The following is a 17,372-nucleotide window of genomic DNA, read 5'->3' as shown; positions in this document are numbered from 1 at the left end:
AGCCTTTGGAACTCTGTGATGTATGTGGCCAAGGAACCTGTTTGGCTCAGGCGGCGAAGAGAGGACCGTGCATGAAAATCCGCATTGGCAGGCTCGAACGCCTTGCGAATAGCATGCCGGAATTTATCCCAAGAAGGTGTGTTTACCATCAGTAACCCGTCGTTGCCACCAAAGAAATGTTGTTCTTGACCAGAGAACTAGCAAGTGTAACTTTTTTACTCTCGACCAAGATCGTGTTTGATAAGTAGACCTCCATTTTAAATAGCCATTGGTCCAGCAAGCGCTTGTTGCGGCGACCAGTGTACGGTTCCGACAGTTTAACATCAAGCTTCTTCTTCTATGCAGCAATAGAAATTTTGTAAAGTAATTGAAGTTCACGATTGTCTACCTCTTTAGTTGGATCTGGTTTGTTTGGTTTGTCCACTGAAGCTTCAGAAGAAGGTGTTGAAGATGTTGCATTAGTAGTCCGAGAAACAGCAGGACGACTTCAAGAAGTGTTGTGCGTCTGCATCTCATCCAAGCGAGTGTGAAGTGAGGCGAGATTTGTGGAAAGTGTTTCCATCTGCTCCTTGATAAGAGTAAGGGCGTCGTCAGGTTGACCACCTCCGTCCTGAGAATTCGGCATGGTTACGCCTCAAAGGGAACTCTCAAACAAGTGCAAGTTCTGGGACGGGTACTCCGGGAGCGAAAGTTATGTTTAGAACGGGTTCTGGCTCTGGGGTCGGGTAATAATCTCGAATGAACCACCACTTTCAGGTGCGAAGTGTTTGTTTGTTTGTTTTTTTCCCCGAGAGAACAGTGTTCGGAATTCGTCGCCGGCTATGATGGCAAAAAGTCCCGCACGCGCAGAGTGCACAATAGGCCAGGGCGGGCGAGTGGGAGAGAGTGAAGCGTTGGCTGCAAATGTTCTCTGGAAAGCATCGTTGGCTGTTGGGTTGACGTTTTGTTCATTTTTATTGAATAGGTGCGTTCACATAGGCCTTAAAAAATTGGTTATGGGTGGCCAACTTAAATCAAGTGCATGGCTGGGTGGCTTTTTAATTAAAACCTTGCGCTGATTTAAGTGACTCGCTGCCTCCGTAAAAACAGTCCAGCGTGAAAATAAAGACCAGCGTAGAGTAAAGCTGCCAGCGTAAGGAGTCCAGCCTGGCTGGGAATTTGCTGCCGCTTGGTGAATTGCTGGCGCTTGGAGAATGTGACGCTTGGCCTGCTTGCTCATGTTAAAAAAAATCAGCGAAACACTTGCCGTTCAATCTGACGCTTCAGCAGCAAAGTGACGCTTCAGCCTGTAAGAATTAGCGCTGCAGTCCAGTAGGTGTAGAAAACTAGCCAGCGCCAAGGTCATGCCTCCTGGGAAGGGGTGTGAGCACAGGAGAAAAGGGGGCTGCCTGCCAGCATCATGCCTTTTCGCAGGAAGGGGTGCGAGTGCGAGGGGTACTTACCCGAGAAAAGGGCACTCGAAGAGGCACCAACAAACAGGTTCTCGAAATGCACCGGTACGCAACCAACACACATCTGTGTTCTGTTCTTTATGTATATAATTGGAACATAATAAATTCATGTTACCTCATGCTCATTTGTGTGTGTGTACCACCTTTCTTCTGCTTGAATGCAACGCCGGGTAGGGGCGCAGAGTGTGGCAGCAAGGGTGAGAGGCTCACAACCGTAGGGTCCCGAGAAAAATTTTGCTCTGATATCACTGTAAGGATTCTAGGTACTAGTAACTAATCCTTAATTAAGTACTTAAACTCATGATTAAGACTTAAGAAACTTGAACTGAACTCAGAAACAAGACTCAGAAGACTCTGTGTTTGATTGATTGAATGACTGCCTGAATCTAAGTATAATAGGCTCCTTATATAGGAGACGAAGAGACACAAATGAAAAGACACGTCTCCTGGTGAAGAGACATGACTTTAGATGTAAAGAAACATCCTCTCGGCGAGCTGCAACCATTGGGCGAAGAGTCACACCCGTAGAGCGAAGAGGTGTGACCAATCGTCAAAGGAGTGTGGCTTTTGGCGAAGAGACGCGTCTTTTGGGCGAAGGGGTGTGACCATCCAAGCATAGGGGTCCTCCTTGGCATGGCACTTCGCGTATCTGCAACTAGGAGTAGATGTAATAGTACAACATAGTCACAATCGTGACAACCAGGCTCATCAGACACGACTTGATTCAGTTGGATACAAAGAGGACATGGATATAGCCTACACATGAGTTAGGTACGAAAATGACTTTCTATAAAGAGCATCTTCTCCAGCTCACGGAGGATGGTTTTGTGATCAAACCAGAATATATGGATACTCATCTATCCCACGGGATACGATGTGCTACTGGTCAGATACGCACATCCTCACATCAGCTAGATATCGAGACAGGCATATTTAGAGGAGTATCCACTTAGTCCAGGATTTGTCAGGTGTGTCAGATAGAGCCTGAGACAAAGCTACATTACATATGTCACTGCCCAGTATACTATGAGATACGAGGTCGCTTTAACTGTCTATTCGGAGAGGGTTTTGGGCCACGTTCTAGAGTCACGAGATGCCAGGATCAGAAATGCTTCGGATTATACTTACTGGAGATTCGCAAACACAGAGAGGACCTCTTGAAGAAGGGCACAATGAGAGAGATCGAGCGACAGCGGAAGATTAGAGATTTCTTTCGGTCACAGACAGAGGAGTTGGAGCAGCCCCCACAGCATAGCAGCACCAGAGGCATACTGCTTGATCGGGCGATAGAGTTGGGGCCGTCTCGTCACCCACGTATGAGCGCAGATTGCAACAGACAATCCATATCATACTCGCACGACATAGGAGCTGTCCGATAGAGTGCCTACCTTGGAGGACAATGAATCTCTATAGCCTTTTGGATACTGATGTATCTGTATATGATGCCTCTACTGTCAAAGAGCTCCATTGTTTCAGCTCACCTTTTGTATTCCCTTTGTATCAGCTTTCACCCCACCCCTACCCACTATTTTCTTTTCAGTTCTTTGTACTTTTTGTACCCAGACCTGGTATTACATTCACCACATGTAACCTTTTTGTCTCATAGGTCATTTTGGCCTTTTGAAGACGTTAATATTACATTTCATTTCTCTCTCTCTCTCTCTCTCTCTCTCTCTCTCTCTCTCTCTCTCTCTCTCTCTCTCTCTCATAAGCTACCTGTTGATAGTGCCTTTCTTTTCTCTCAGAGCAGAGTAAAAACATCACCATTGAACATTATTTTGTTTGATTGCCTCAGCTGAGAAGGGAAGAGAATGTACCAGAAATGGAGAGTGGGCCCAACTAGTAGAAGACCAAGCAAAGTAAAAATTCCTAGGCGTGTAAAGTCTATCGTCTCACTTTTCTCAATCATTAGCTGAAAATAAAAATACTTACAATGCATCAATAAAACCTGTAATTACAATGGAGAGTGAAATGCACGAAGTTGCAGACAAAGTGCAAAAACCTGGCAAACTAAGTCGCCAAACAAAGTCAAAAGAGCTGAGGTGATGCCTTTTGTTGTGACTGGATGTTTGTTAAGTAGCAGCAAATACCTGGACAGAAAACAAAATAGGATCAAATGAAATTGTAAATTTAGCATAGTAGAAGGTAAAGCTGCCTAAAATACTGGAGCCCTTGAACAGAAATGGAGTGACATATTCTACTAAATACTTAATGCAAGTGAATTAATGACATGTTATCTCATTGTACTTTGATAGCAACTTCCTAGTGGGCTCCTTGGTTCAATCATACAAGAATCTTCAAACAAGTCCCCCTGCTAAAAGAGGGGAGAGAGAGAGAGAGTAGCAAAAAGCGGGAACCTTGCGAGCGCTAGCAACGGTCCGCTGCTTCAGAACCCTAACCGGCTGCTTTGTGTGCGCATGACGCTGCTTCTATGGTCTAACCGCCCGCCACTGCACATTGCACCACCCAATGTTGCCCATTACCTACCAGGTGCAGTGGAAGGGATTTAGCTCGGATCGAGTACTCCGCACAAACACAAGGTTACCTTACTTAACTTGAAAAGAGAAACTGGATTGAAGACAATGAGGGGGGGGGGGGGAAGAGAGAGAGAGAGAGAACACTGCACGTCAGGTCCCAACCACCCTCAAGGGCCCCCTTGCTCTGTTACCAGAGCAAGTACTTGTTTTATTTACTTGCACAATGTTGTTACAATGAACCTAGATGCTGAGATGCTAATGGGTACTTGCTATAGATCCTTGGTATTGCGAGGCTATAGGCTGAAAACTGAAAAGGCTAATGGTTGGGATCTGCAAGTTGCTTGCGATAAGGCTGAAAACTGCTGGCTGAAAGTGCTGATGTTGCGAGCTGATTTCGACCATGCTGATGCAGGAAAACGCTGGCTGAATTGTGCTGGTGCTGATGTTCCAAAATGCTGGTATGGACTGATGATGGAAACGCTGGAGTGCTGCTGAAAATGTTAGGTGTTGCTGGTACTTGTGTTGCACCTTGGAAAATCATGCGTAGCTTAAGGAATTGTTCACATGCCTATATGCTGAACCGACTATACTGTACAAGAGAGGGTATGCAACTTCGACCAGCCTAAACATGCACGTCCTTCTAGAGGCTCACAAGTGCCAAGCTAGGTCCTATGCTAAACTAGGACTGGCGCTAGACTGTAGGAGAAGCTTGTCTACGTGGCTCAACTACAATGCGCATGTGACATCCCTCCCTGTTAAAGGTGAGACACAACTGCCAACCTTCTACCTGTGGATACTTTCTATACTCCTAACGCTGAATGCTTTTGATGCTTGTGGATGCATAACCCGATGAAAACTCCTCCAGACTTGTGGATACTACAGATGTAGGTACTGTTGCGATGTAAACACCGACCAACCGAGTTATTAGGTAGCCTTACTACTATCGCAAAATACCAGCCTTGATGTTGACTCTGCCTTGCGAGCAAGTAACACTCGAATAGTCCTATCGTGAAAACATTGCGGGTGAAGCTGAAAGGTAAGGGTGCTCGGAGGTATTTTTAAAGGTTGCTTGTCGAAAAAAGTGGACGCACGCTACATGCGAATGCGGATGCAGAAGAAAGGTAGGGGTCCTCTCTGTTAAAGTTCAGGTATCTCAAGGAACTGCCCAATGTGATCCCATTATTTAGTTTGGATTTTAGGTATTTATTTTACTTATTTGTCAAAGTCTTGGGTAGGGCAATTTACTGAGGGTGCTATATAAGCAACCCCTTGCCTCCATTGTATACACATTCAGTTATTCATTGCCGAGGTTGATTTGTTCAGGAGACTCTCGTTCTCTCTCTCGCATGCTCACTCCCCTTGGTCTCTACGCTTCCGCATCGTCGACTTCGACATGGTATCAGAGCTTTGTGCTTCTTGAAGTCATTGGCGTGGAGGAGCAACTCAAAAGAGAAGAGAAGACCCACAGTCAGCCTTCTGCTACCTGCGTTCCAAAACCTTGTCCCTCCCCGCATTCTACCTTGGCGCTGCGTTTTGCGTTTTGAAACGCCGCTGTCCCTTGAGGACGCCACCAAGCCTTGCTGTCCTGAGCGTTTTAAAACGCACCTCCCTGCGACCCTCTGCGACCACATCCACTCCCCACGCCCCTACCTTCCCCTGTGCTGCCCACAGCGTTTCAAAACGCAGGGCACATTGTCCTTGGCAACGAAGTTCCCCCCTGCTGCGTTTTGGAAACGTTGTCTACAGCGAGTTCCGAGTGCCCACCCTCCTACCTTGCGGGCGGCATTTCAAAACGCCCGCCGCTCGTCCCTCCTTTCTCCCCATTGGCTTGTGCGCTGCCAGCGTTTCAGAACACTGCAGGCAGCAAGACTTTGGCTTTTGATTAAGAGAGGGAGCCCTTTTTGGAGAAGTCTTTTGGCAAGGGATTGGGCATCGCAACGGTGCCTTGCAAGACTAGAGGGCCAAGTGGCGGGATTTTTGTGCGGCTTGGGAGACAGACCTTGGAGTTTCGGACTCCAAAGAAAACGGAGTTTGCAGTGCGGATTGGGATTTTCAGACACTTGGTGCAGCTTGGGAAATGAAGAGGCAGGAAATTGGAGTTAAAGAGAGGGATCGAAGAGGGTGCGGAATTGCTTGGTTCTTGCGGCCACTTTGGAGAGTGAGAAGGTTCCCGGAGTTCCGACAACAACGACCAAAGACAACCAAAAGCTATGGATAACGGATTGTCAACCACCCATTTAGCGGCCTGCACACCGGGACAGTTCTCAAGGAACCCGGCAATTTGTTTGGCTCGAGTTTATGAAGTCAAAAGCAAATGGAGGAGTTCACTAGAGGACAACAGCAAAGGTCAGTTGGACAAGGATGGCAGTACCAATACTCAGTTAGCTGCCTCGATACCCGAGAGGTACGACCACAATTGTCATAATTGTGATTTGACGCTTTGTTTGGCTCGGAAGTTTGAAGCCAAGAGTCGGCATGGCACTCGTGGTAGTGGCCTCGACGTCAGATTTCTAGTCAAATGACAGGCATCACCACTAGCTTCAGCCAAAGAGAGGCTTGTGAGTGGCAGAGAGGGGCAACCACATGCTCCATATGATTAATTTGGACCCTTGTGTTGGAGTTCAACTTATTGGTGTTTGGACCCGTAGGTCAGAGTTCACTACACATGCATCTGGCAGGGAACCAATCAGACATCTAAAACACTATGGATGGGCTAGCCAATTCATTATTGTTGGTCAAATTATGGACAGGATGTGTTCCAACAGTTCATTATCTTAGAGTTTTATATTTTGGGCGTGATGTGTTCACAGTTCACGAATGGGGATTATTGGACGTAGTGTGGACTACAGTTCAAAGTTTCTACAAAGGCAACCGATGCTCAAGATGGCATTACTTTCAGGTACACAATTGAGGAGAGCAACACCGAGGTGTATCCAGTATCTCGGCTGGTGTTGGGGTGTCCATGATAGCTTCTTCATCGACTTGGTCTCACTATTGATGTCCACTATGAGCTGCAAAGAGGGTGTTAAAGTTTAGGCATCTCAAGTAAACTGCCCAATGTGATCCCATTATTTAGTTTGGTTTTTACGTATTTATTTTACTTATTTGTCAAAGTCTTGGGTAGGGCAATTTACTGAGGTGCTATATAAGCAACCCCTTGCCTCCATTGTATACACATTCACTTATTCATTGCCAAGGTTGATTGGTTCTCTCTCTCTCTCTCTCTCTCTCTCTCTCTCTCTCTCTCTCTCTCCTTGGTCTCTACGCTTCCGCATCATCGACTTTGACACTTTCTCCAACTCTTTCCATATCCTCATAAAAGGCAAGCAAATCTTGGTATTCAAGATCTGGATTTTCATGTATCCGATGTCGATCTTCGTTCAAAGACATAGCAATGAAGACGGGAGCGCGCCTGATGCGTGATGGATTAAGGGTGGGAGTGGCTATTAAGTCCGGGGCAGGGACGCAAAGGTTCTTTGAGGAAAAAAAAAAATGAGAGAGGTCCTTTGGGTTCTGGTTTTGCTTGGGTTCTTGGTTCTTCCCTTGAGTTCGCGAAGTCAAAGCACGAATAGAGCTCTGATACCAATGTCAAGTGCAACGAAAGGATTTAATGATTTAGCTCAGATCTAGTACTCCGCACAAACACAAGGTTACTTTACTTCATTTGAAAAGAGAAACTGAAGTAAAGACAATGAAGGAGGGGGAGAGAGAGAGAGAGAGAGAGACGACACTGCATGTTGGATCCCAACCACCTGCACAATGCTTCTACAATGATCCTAGATGTTGAAATGCTGATGAGTACTCGCTATAGATGCTTGGTACTGCGAGGCTATAGGCTGAAAACTGAAAAACGCTAATAATTCTGACTCGGATCTGCAAGTTGCTTGCGATAAGGCTGAAAACTGCTGGCTGCAAGTGCTGATTTTGCGGGCTGATGTTGGAAAGCTGGCTGAATTGTGCTGATGCTTATGTTCCAATCCGTTGGTATGGGCTGATGATGGAAACGCTGGAGTGTTGCTGAAAACGCTAGGTGCTGCTGGTACTTGTGCTCCGATACTGAGTGATGGCACTTGTTCTTACCTTGAAGTGTGTAAGGTGCAACGGAAGTGAATGTTGAACTTTGCTCAAGATGAGTGTTCCGAACTGTGCTCAAGGATTCCTTTTACTTACGGAGGGGAGAGCCTTCCGTTCCTTTAGTGAGAGAGTGCAATGGACACAAACAAAGCGAACACTGTGAATGAAGGTGCATGAGACTAAGAGATTGAGAGAGAAGAATACGACACCAGAATGTTGTCAAAACCCTCCTCCGAAGGCCCCACTCTCTATGGCGAGAGTGGTCTACTATTGATTGCACAAATCTCTACAATGCTTGGACTTGCCGACAATGTCGACGACGATGAGGACGACGAGACGGGCTGAAATCTGAAAATGCTAAGGGCTGAAATCTGCAAATCTTTATCTACTGAATTCTGACTCTATGTCGGTGACCATGTCGATGACGATGATGCGACGATGACGCGCTGAAAACGCAGATGCTGCAATCTGCGTTTTCCGGGCTGAATTTGTAAACCTTGCGGAATCTGACCGTGCGACAAGGATCTACTGCGGGAGCGAGGTTCGGGGATTCTACTGTAGAGTCTGACTGCTGAAAACTGAAAACGCTGGTGCTACTGCTGCTTCTGTCGCGAAGATCTGCAAAAACGCTAGGTCTCTGGCTGATCCAAAAACGCTAGGCTGATTTGGGGTTCTGCGATGTATCTGCTAACGCTAGGGCTGATCTGTTGTTGTGGGGGGAATCTGCTAACGCTAGGGCTGATCTGCTGTCTACTGTCGCCGTGAATCTGCAAGTGCAAAAACGCTGGCTGATCTGATGCAAAAACGTTAGGCCTTCTGCAATGCTAAAAACGCTAGAGTTGTCGTGGGGGTCGGTCTTACTGAGAAGTTGCCTGTTGAGCAAGGTGCTCCTGCTGCCTCTTCTGCCAGAAAGTGCTAACTCTGGTTTGCTTATATATTATCTTAGCAAAATTGCCCTACCTAGTTCCCAACAAAAGTCACTTAATAAATAAGTGAAAAATGTCAAAAATAGGGAAAATACGTTTAATGCACTGAAAAATTCCCTTGATGGATTCTGATGGGAATGCTGATGATCATGTTCTGTGCAACCGGAGGATATGCATCTAATCTAAGTGTTTGGTCATGCAAGTCTACGAACAAACTCACAAAAGTGCCAAATCACTTCCTATTCTAGACTGATTTGACTGGCTAAACCTTGGCCATGCTGTCGCTTGTCCACGGACACATAGGGTTGGATGTGTCACGTGACATCCCCTCCCTTTCGAAGTGAGGTACTGATACCGAACTATATGGCGTCAAGGGAGATCGCCAATAACATCCGGAATCCTGGAAAGGACTTGTCGCCGGCCCACTCTGATGCGTGGGTCATGCGATACTTGAACTTCATAAAGGTCTGCAACGCTTGCTTCTTTGGGCCGCGCCGAAAGCGACACAAAGTCTTCTGTAGCTCCTTCAATGCTTCAACTTTGTCTATGGACGTAGGTCCACCTTCTTCAAGAATCTCCAAGGCTGAAAATTCTTGAAACCACTTCCAACACAAAAACATGAACATACCTATTCCATGTAAAGTGACTGGAAAAAATCTAGTCTTCCTAAAAGACTGTGCATGCAATGTAGATGAACAAAGAGACGGAGTGACAAACCGTTCATCAAACACATGCAAACAATGAGATCGAATCTTTCTCTTTGGATCTAAAGCAATCAACTGTGGCAATTCACAACGGAAATGCCCATGCTTGGTGCTCATACTTTCATGTGCTCTTTCTACGAATGTGTCATGCCAAGGAAGAGACATGGAATGTGACGTCCTTGAATGCATACTTTTCAGCTTTTCACGAACAATCCGCATACATTCGTACTCATCCATGAGTGAAACGTGCTCAACGTACAATATGTCATGCCTAGGAAAAGGGATCACATAAAGACGCTCACTAAAATACAAGAAACGATCACGAATGAAACATTGTACAATACGTGCTGACTAATCATACGAACACATAGTACTTCCTGTGAGGGTTCTCTGGACCTAGGCTCGAGAGCCAAGATCGGTTTGTCGTGTTTGATCCAATCTGCCAGGGGGTTTGCTGTGGACCTCGACTCGAAAGCCAAGATCAATTCTTCATGATCGATCGAATCTGCAACAAGGTTAGCTTCGCTAGAAAAAGCATCAACTAAACCATCATCCTGGTGAACAACCACGTCTTGATCATACAAATCATCATGCTTGTCATTGTCATCCAAATCATCATGTGTATCATTATCATTCAATTCATCATGCTTATCATCATACAAATCTTGTGTATCATGCTTTGGAGAAGACGAGACCGAGAGAGTCTTCTTTTCCCGAATCTCTTGCATCTGTGCCTGCACTTGAGAAAAGAGTCGCAACATCTCCTTCATGTGTCGGTTGTTCATTGCTTTTCTTGCTTTGTTCTCGCGATCCATTTCTGCTTTTCTCTGCACATTCACGATCAAATTCTACCATTCTTTTTGCTCTTCTTGCTTCGCGTTCTAACTTCCTTGCTTCGCGTCCTAACTTGCTATCCATAAACATCTGCTTCAACTCCTCCATAGGAGTTAGTGAAATCCTTGGCGTAGATGGGGAAGGGGGAGGATCGAAAAAACCTCCTAGTGGGGAAAATTCTTCTTCGCCTCTCTCATGCTCATCACCTCCAAGCAAAGTATCCATTCTGCTTCGAGTGATCACCATCTACTGAAGTTGTGGGTTCTTGTGGGTTCTTGTGGTCTTGGGTTCTTAAGTAACTTGGGTTCTTGTGGGTCTTGGTTCTTGGGTTCTTGAGGTTCTTGAGGTTCTTCTTTCGCTTGCAATCTGTGTTAGAGAAGGATCTTCTCTTCACCCGAGTTCTGTTCTTTTCCGCGGGTGCACCCCTTGACGGCCTTGCACTCACACCAAGGTTTCTTTTTCCCACCTCACGTCGATTGGCCGGCCGCTAAGTGCACGGTCCGCTCTCAATGAGTGAAAAGAGGCACAAGGGGAGGCTGGACAAGCCCTTCTTTCTTTGGTTTCCTGTCACTCTTCAAAAACACGATTAGGAATCGACACGACTAAGAGAACTTGGGTTACGTGCGACCATAACAAGCAAAAAAAATTATGTGGTTCTTTCCTTGAGTTATATAGAACACTACCAAAGCTCTGATACCAATGTAAGGTGCAGCGGAACTGAATGTTGAACTTTGCTCAAGATGAGTGCTCCAAACTGTGCTCAAGGATTTCCTTTTACTTAGGGGAGGGAGAGCCTTCCGTTCCTTTAGTGAGAGAGTGCAATGGACACAAACAAAGTGGTGAACACTGTGAATGAAGATGCATGAGACTGAGAAATAGAGAGAGATGAATACGACACCAGAATGTTGTCAAAACCCTCCTCCGAAGGCCCCACTCTCTATGGCGAGAGTGGTCTACTATTGATGCACAAATCTCTACAATGCTTGGACTTGCCGACGATGTCGACGACGATGAGGACGACGACGGGACAGGCTGAAATCTGGAAATGCTAAGGGCTGAAATCTGCAAATCTTTATCTGCTGAATTCTGACTCTATGTCGGTGACGATGTCGATGACAACGATGCGACAATGACGCGCTGAAAACGCAGATGCTGAAATCTGCGTTTGCCAGGCTGAATCCGTAAACCTTGCGGAATCTGACCATGCGGCGAGGATCTGCTGCCGGAAGGTGAGATCTGTGAGGTTCGGGGTTCTACTACAGAGTCTGACTGCTGAAAACTGAAACGTTGGTGCTACTGCTGCTTCTGTCGCGAAGATATGCAAAAACGCTAGGTCTCTGGCTGATCCAAAAACGCTAGGCTGATTTGGGGTTCTGCGGTGGAAATCTGCTAACGCTAGGGCTGATCTACTGTTGTGGGGGGAATCTACTAACGCTAGGGCTGATCTATTGTCTAATGTCGCCGTGAATCTGCAAGTGCAAAAATGCTGGCTGATATGATGCAAAAACGCTAGGCCTTCTGCAATGCTGAAAACGCTAGAGTTGTCGTGGGGGTCGGTCTTGCCGAGAAGTTGCTTGTTGAGCAAGGTGCTCCTGCTGCCTCTTCTGCCAGAAAGTGCTAACTCTGGTTTGCTTATATATTATCTTAGCAAAATTGCCCTACCTAGTTCCCAACAAAAGTCACTTAATAAATAAGTGAAAAATGTCAAAAATAGGGAAAATAGTTTTAATGCACTGGAAAATTCCCTTGATGGATTCTGATGGATTCTGATGGGAATGTTGATGATCATGCTGTGTGCAACAGAAGGATATGCATCTAATCTAAGTGTTTGGTCATGCACGGTCTGCGAACAGACTCACAAAAGTGCCAGATCACTTCCTATTCTAGATTGACTTGACTGACTGAACCCTGGTCATGTTGTAGCTTGTCCACAGACACATAGGGTTGGATGTGTCACGTGACAAAGTGTAACCCCCAAGGTCACCTATGTAGGCAAATAATGCTGGGTCCATCAGTGCCATTTAGAGCCCCCACGACCTTGGAAAATGCTTAAATGTCGCTTATTATTAAGTAGCTTAAGGGACTGTTCACATGCCTATATGCTGAACTGACTGTATTAGGCAAGAGAGGGTATGCAACTACGACATGCCTGAGCATGCACGTCCTGCTAGAGGCTCACGAAGTGTCAGGCTAGGTCCTATGCTAAACTAGGACTGACAATAGACTATAGCAGAAGTTTGTCCACGTGGCTCAACTACAGTGCGCACGTGGCATTACTCGTCGCTGAGCTACCCGTTTCTGCACATCCCACTTGTTGGCTCTACCGCCACTCACCACCTGTGAGCTGCCTTCCGTCACTGCATAGGAGCCACCTCCTGCAATAATCACTGCTTTAGCTGCTGCCTATACGCGTTGTGGTTGTAGTCATTCAAGCTTGCCTTCGCCGTTGTCCTCTAGCGAACTCCTGCATTTTTTTTTGGCTTCACAATCTCAAGCCAAACAATTTGCCGGTTTCTTTGAGAATTGTGTCAATGCATAGGCCGCTAACTGGATGGTTGATCTGCTATCCATAGCCATTTGTAGGTTTTTGGCCGTTTTTGGTCGATGTTGCTGGCGCTCGAGGAGCAAGTGGAGGCCATGTTGAAGTTGCAAGATTTGGATATTGTACCTTCTTGCACTCCAAAAGAGGGCCGCACAATCTCCAAGCTGCTCCACATACTCTGCACAGAGAGCTCCATACGAAATGGGCTCCAAGTTCCACCTTCCAAGTCGCTTCAAAAGGCTTAACACGGCCCCTTTATGGGCTCTTGCAGGTCGTCTTCCCAAGGCCAATCCAAGGTTTGATGCCCTTCACGAACCTAAAATACTCCTCCCAAAGCCGATCACAAGAAACCAAGGTCTCTTTGATGTCCACTCCTGACTTCACCCCTAAGGCAATAGTACATAGGGGATGTTGTCGGCAATGGTGCGTAATGCGAAGGAGCGTTTTAAAACGTTGCCTGCGGAGAGGGGAGTAAGGTCGTAGTCGGCACAAAGAGCCTCTACCGAAGGCGTCTCAGAACGCAGATCCGGAGGTGGATCCCACAATGGTGACGAAGCGTGGTAATGCAGTGGGGCATTTTAAAACGCCGGTTGCGAGACCAACTAGGCACAATTAGCGAGCAACCATCGCGTCCCAACCTCGACCACTTCACCTGTGTTTCCAGATTTGCATTTTAAAACGCCAACAATGGCGCTGCCCTACTGCCTGCTTTGCCTCAAGTTTTGTGAAGCCACCGATGAAGTGTAAATTGGGCTGCCGCTCATAACGCCACTCAAAAAGAAATGCTGATTGTCCAAATCTGCCGCCCTTCAATTTGCCGATGGAGATCCATTCTTGCCTGCGTTTTAAAACGCTATGGCAATGGACGCTGATCCTCTTGACAAAAGCGCAGCTGCCTTTCGTCCCTTCGAGCTTCTCCTTCAATGATGCTATTAACGAACTGCCTTGCTCCACCAAGATCACGGAGCACTAAGCTTTGATACCATGTCAAAGTCGACGATGCGAAAGCGTAGAGACCAAGGGGAGAAAGCGAGAGTGTTAGGTGCAGCGGAATGAATGTTGTATTTTCTCAAGATTAGTGATCTTTATTGCTCAAGGTTCCTTTTAGTTCTTAGGGAAAGAGAGAGCTTTCCGTCTATAGAGTGCTGTGGTCACGAACAAAGTGAGTGGATATTGTGCGTGCAAATGAATGAGACTGAGAGAAGGAGAGAGAAGAGATACGACACCGAGAGGTTGTAAAACCCTCCTCCGAAAGCCCCACTCTCGTCGGCGAGAGTGGTCTATTCTTTGATTGCACAAGGTGTACAATGCGTATGCAATGGACTATGCAACTTGGTCTATGCCGATGACGACGACGACGACGACGACGATGGCTGAAATCTGAGATCTTCTATTGGCTGAATTTCGGGACTGTTTCAGTGGCTGAAAATGACTGTTTTGGCTGCGTTTTCTTGGCTGAAAAATGAGGTTTCTTATGGCTGAAAACTGATGGTCTTTACGGGCTGAATCTGCTACACTTTAGGTGAATAATGCCGGTCTTAATTTGCTGCTGAAATCCAAAAACGCCAGGGGCTGAAATTGGTCCTTCTGTCGCCGGGGTTCTGCAAATGCAAAAACGCTAGGCTGATCTGCTGTGTCGTGATGACGCCGGGGCTGATCTGATGTGCACAAATCGCCAAGGCTGATCTGATGCAAAAATGCTAGGTCTTCTGTGGAGAAAACGCCAGAGTAGTCGCGGGGGTTGGTCTTGCTGAGAAGTTGCCTGTTGAGCAAGGTGCTCCTGCTGCCTCTTCTGCCATTTAGTGCTAGCTTGGGTTTGCTTATATAGAAACTTAGCAAAATTGCCCTACCTACTTTTGTTGGAAAGTCACTTAAAAATAATAAGTGAAAATCCCAATAAATAGGAAAATAGGCTAAATGCACTGGAAAATTCCCCTAACTGATGCTAATGGATTCTGATGGGAATTCCGATGATCATGCTGTGTGAAACCGGAGGATATGCATCTATGCTAAGTGACTGGGCATGCACGGTCTACGAATAGACTCACAAAAGTGCTAGATCACTATTAATCTAGCTTGATCGGACTGACTTAACCCTGCAGTGGTGTAGCTTGTCCACGGACACATAGGGTTGGGATGTGTCACGTGACACACAGAGAGAGAGAGAGAGAGAGTCTCCTAAACCAACCAACGTTGGCAATGAATAACTGATATACAATACAATGGGGGCTGAGGGTTGTTTATATACCAACCTCAGTAAATTGCCCTACCCAGACTTTGACAAATAAGTAAAATAAATACCTAAGAGCCAAACTAAATAATGGAATCACATTGGGCAGTTCACTTGAGATGCCAAAACTCTAACAAGAGCATAAGACGAAACTATACTCACCCTCACATGCTTGAGCATACCCCCTTGCAAGTGATACGCACTATATCAGCCATTCGGCTTAGCTCCCACTCCCTTCGATGTGAGACGAGGCATTAGGGCAATGGAGAAGAGTCCCATCGACTATGCACAATATGCTCACTACAAGTTCAAGAGTTTGAGTGCCACAAACTACTGGATCAGCTTTTGCTCACATCCGAACTTGCTTCCCTCACATTTTCAACCATGACTTAGCCCTACACACTTTCCTCTCCTAGCCACAATGTAGGCTCTCTATTGCAATTCTCATCACCACGATCCTGAGAATCACTTATCAACCCCACGCACAATACATCACATGTATCTTTGGTCCCATTGTCCATGGATCATATTTGACCTCCAAGAACAATAAATTGATAATAAAATTCTCTCTCTCTCTCTCTCTCTCTCTCTCTCTCTCTCTCTCTCTCTCTCTCTCTCTCTCTCTCTCTCTCTCTCTCTCTCTCTCTCTCTCTCTCTCTCTCTAGTTGCACGGGCGATGGTTTATTTTCATATCAAGAGATAGTCTTTCTAAAAAGATACTAGAGAATTGTTGGTGTTCAGTCAAGGATCACTCAGCGGCATAGGAGGCTCTATGGTATCTTCCCCTTGCCATCTTTCAAGTTTTTCTAGCGTATGACACAATTGACCCCAGCGGCTCTACTCTCGGGTCAGATTTTTTACAGATACTCTTCGCGCAATCCATGATTCATTGACATCATTCAAGGGTTATTGTTCAATCGCAAGGTGGTGAGACTATCTCCAGGCAGCCTTTCATTCTAGGCCTCGTATCAGGATTGTGGATATGTCTCCATTGGGAAGAGGTTGAAAGAGGACATTAAGGATATATCAGGATTGTGGATATGTCTCCACTAGGAAGAGGTTGAAAGAGGACATTGAGGGGGGGGGGGAAATCGCAAGCCTCAAGAAGGCTAAACATACATAAAATTATGAGGCTTCCTATGATATCTGTGAGATAACATAAGCCATTCTGATGGTGTACTTGTCTGTGAGCTAGAATGTCTGAATTTTGGCCAAGTAGACTCTCGCACGACAAAATTTCCACAATAGTGTGCTCCAATCAATTATACTACTCTGCAAGCCTCGATCTATCCAAATACACAAAAAAATGCTCCACCTCATGAAGCAGCATTTTCGAAAACATCTGCAGAAAAGATACTTGTGATGACGTATAGAGCAAGGTTACTGTGCACATTTTGCTTTGTAGCTTCGCCTCCCTCAAATTAGAACACATACGGTAGGCAGAATGCATCAGCCAATCCCGCATGGCTGCAATGATATGAATACCCCATAAACCATGGTTTGCATTTACCCTATAGAACCAGCAGATACACAGTATAGACAGCGTACCAGCCAAATGGAGAGCCAGAGTCTTTCCCTTTGGAGTAACCATCCGGGGAATCATCTCCCCCATGGCCACCATCACCGCCCCCACTTCCATAACCGTCATCTTCGCTGCCGCTGCCTCCTCCCTGTTGGTCTTCAGGATCCCCACTGGCCTTGCTCTCCTGGTCGGAGAGTGCGCAAGGCTTTTCATCAGTTTTCATGGGGATGAAACGCGAGAAGAAGCTGATGGGACCCCTCAAGTTTCTGCTTAACTGCTTGTCGCGCGGCAAAAAAGCTGCGAATGGCGCCGGCCGGCTGAGAGAGCAAGGGCGTGATAGTTGGGCGCTCGTCAAATTTTGACAGACCTTCACCATCGCCATTTTTCTCAGGCACTCCCACTTTTCACTTTCACTTTATCTTATTTGGGTTATTTCTTTAGTAATGAGAGGGTCAACGAATAAGAGGGTGGTCACACCAGGCGTACCTAGTTATCAGCGACTTTTTCTGATAACTATGCCTCCGTCTTTCTCACGACTTTACATGGGTATTTGTAACTAAATCAATTTCGGCATAGTTGCACAAGTTATACTTGGAGTAAGCATTCTTGCAA

At 46.2% G+C, this 17,372-nt stretch overlaps 1 protein-coding gene across 1 annotated transcript in view; it reads right to left on the bottom strand.

Moving 5' to 3' along the window:
* The window catches only part of LOC147443740 (protein SYM1-like), a 44,317-nt gene extending 27,149 nt beyond the window's left edge, over positions 1-17,168 (bottom strand). The window contains exons 1-3 of the mRNA XM_086526536.1: positions 16,787-17,168; positions 3,454-3,541; positions 3,269-3,363 (exon numbers count right to left, since the gene is read on the bottom strand). Of these exons, the coding sequence (XP_086382662.1) occupies positions 3,269-3,363; positions 3,454-3,541; positions 16,787-17,142 (539 nt within the window). The 5' untranslated portion in view covers positions 17,143-17,168. The remainder of the gene's footprint in view (positions 1-3,268; positions 3,364-3,453; positions 3,542-16,786) is intronic.
* Between the last annotated feature and the right edge of the window lie 204 nt (positions 17,169-17,372).

This window comes from Adiantum capillus-veneris, chromosome 13 (assembly GCF_014529385.1).
Source record: "Adiantum capillus-veneris isolate H3 chromosome 13, ASM1452938v2, whole genome shotgun sequence".
NCBI lineage: Eukaryota > Viridiplantae > Streptophyta > Polypodiopsida > Polypodiales > Pteridaceae > Adiantum > Adiantum capillus-veneris.
Note: the sequence above shows the minus strand (reverse complement) of the source record. Positions and strands in the feature narration are given on the sequence as shown.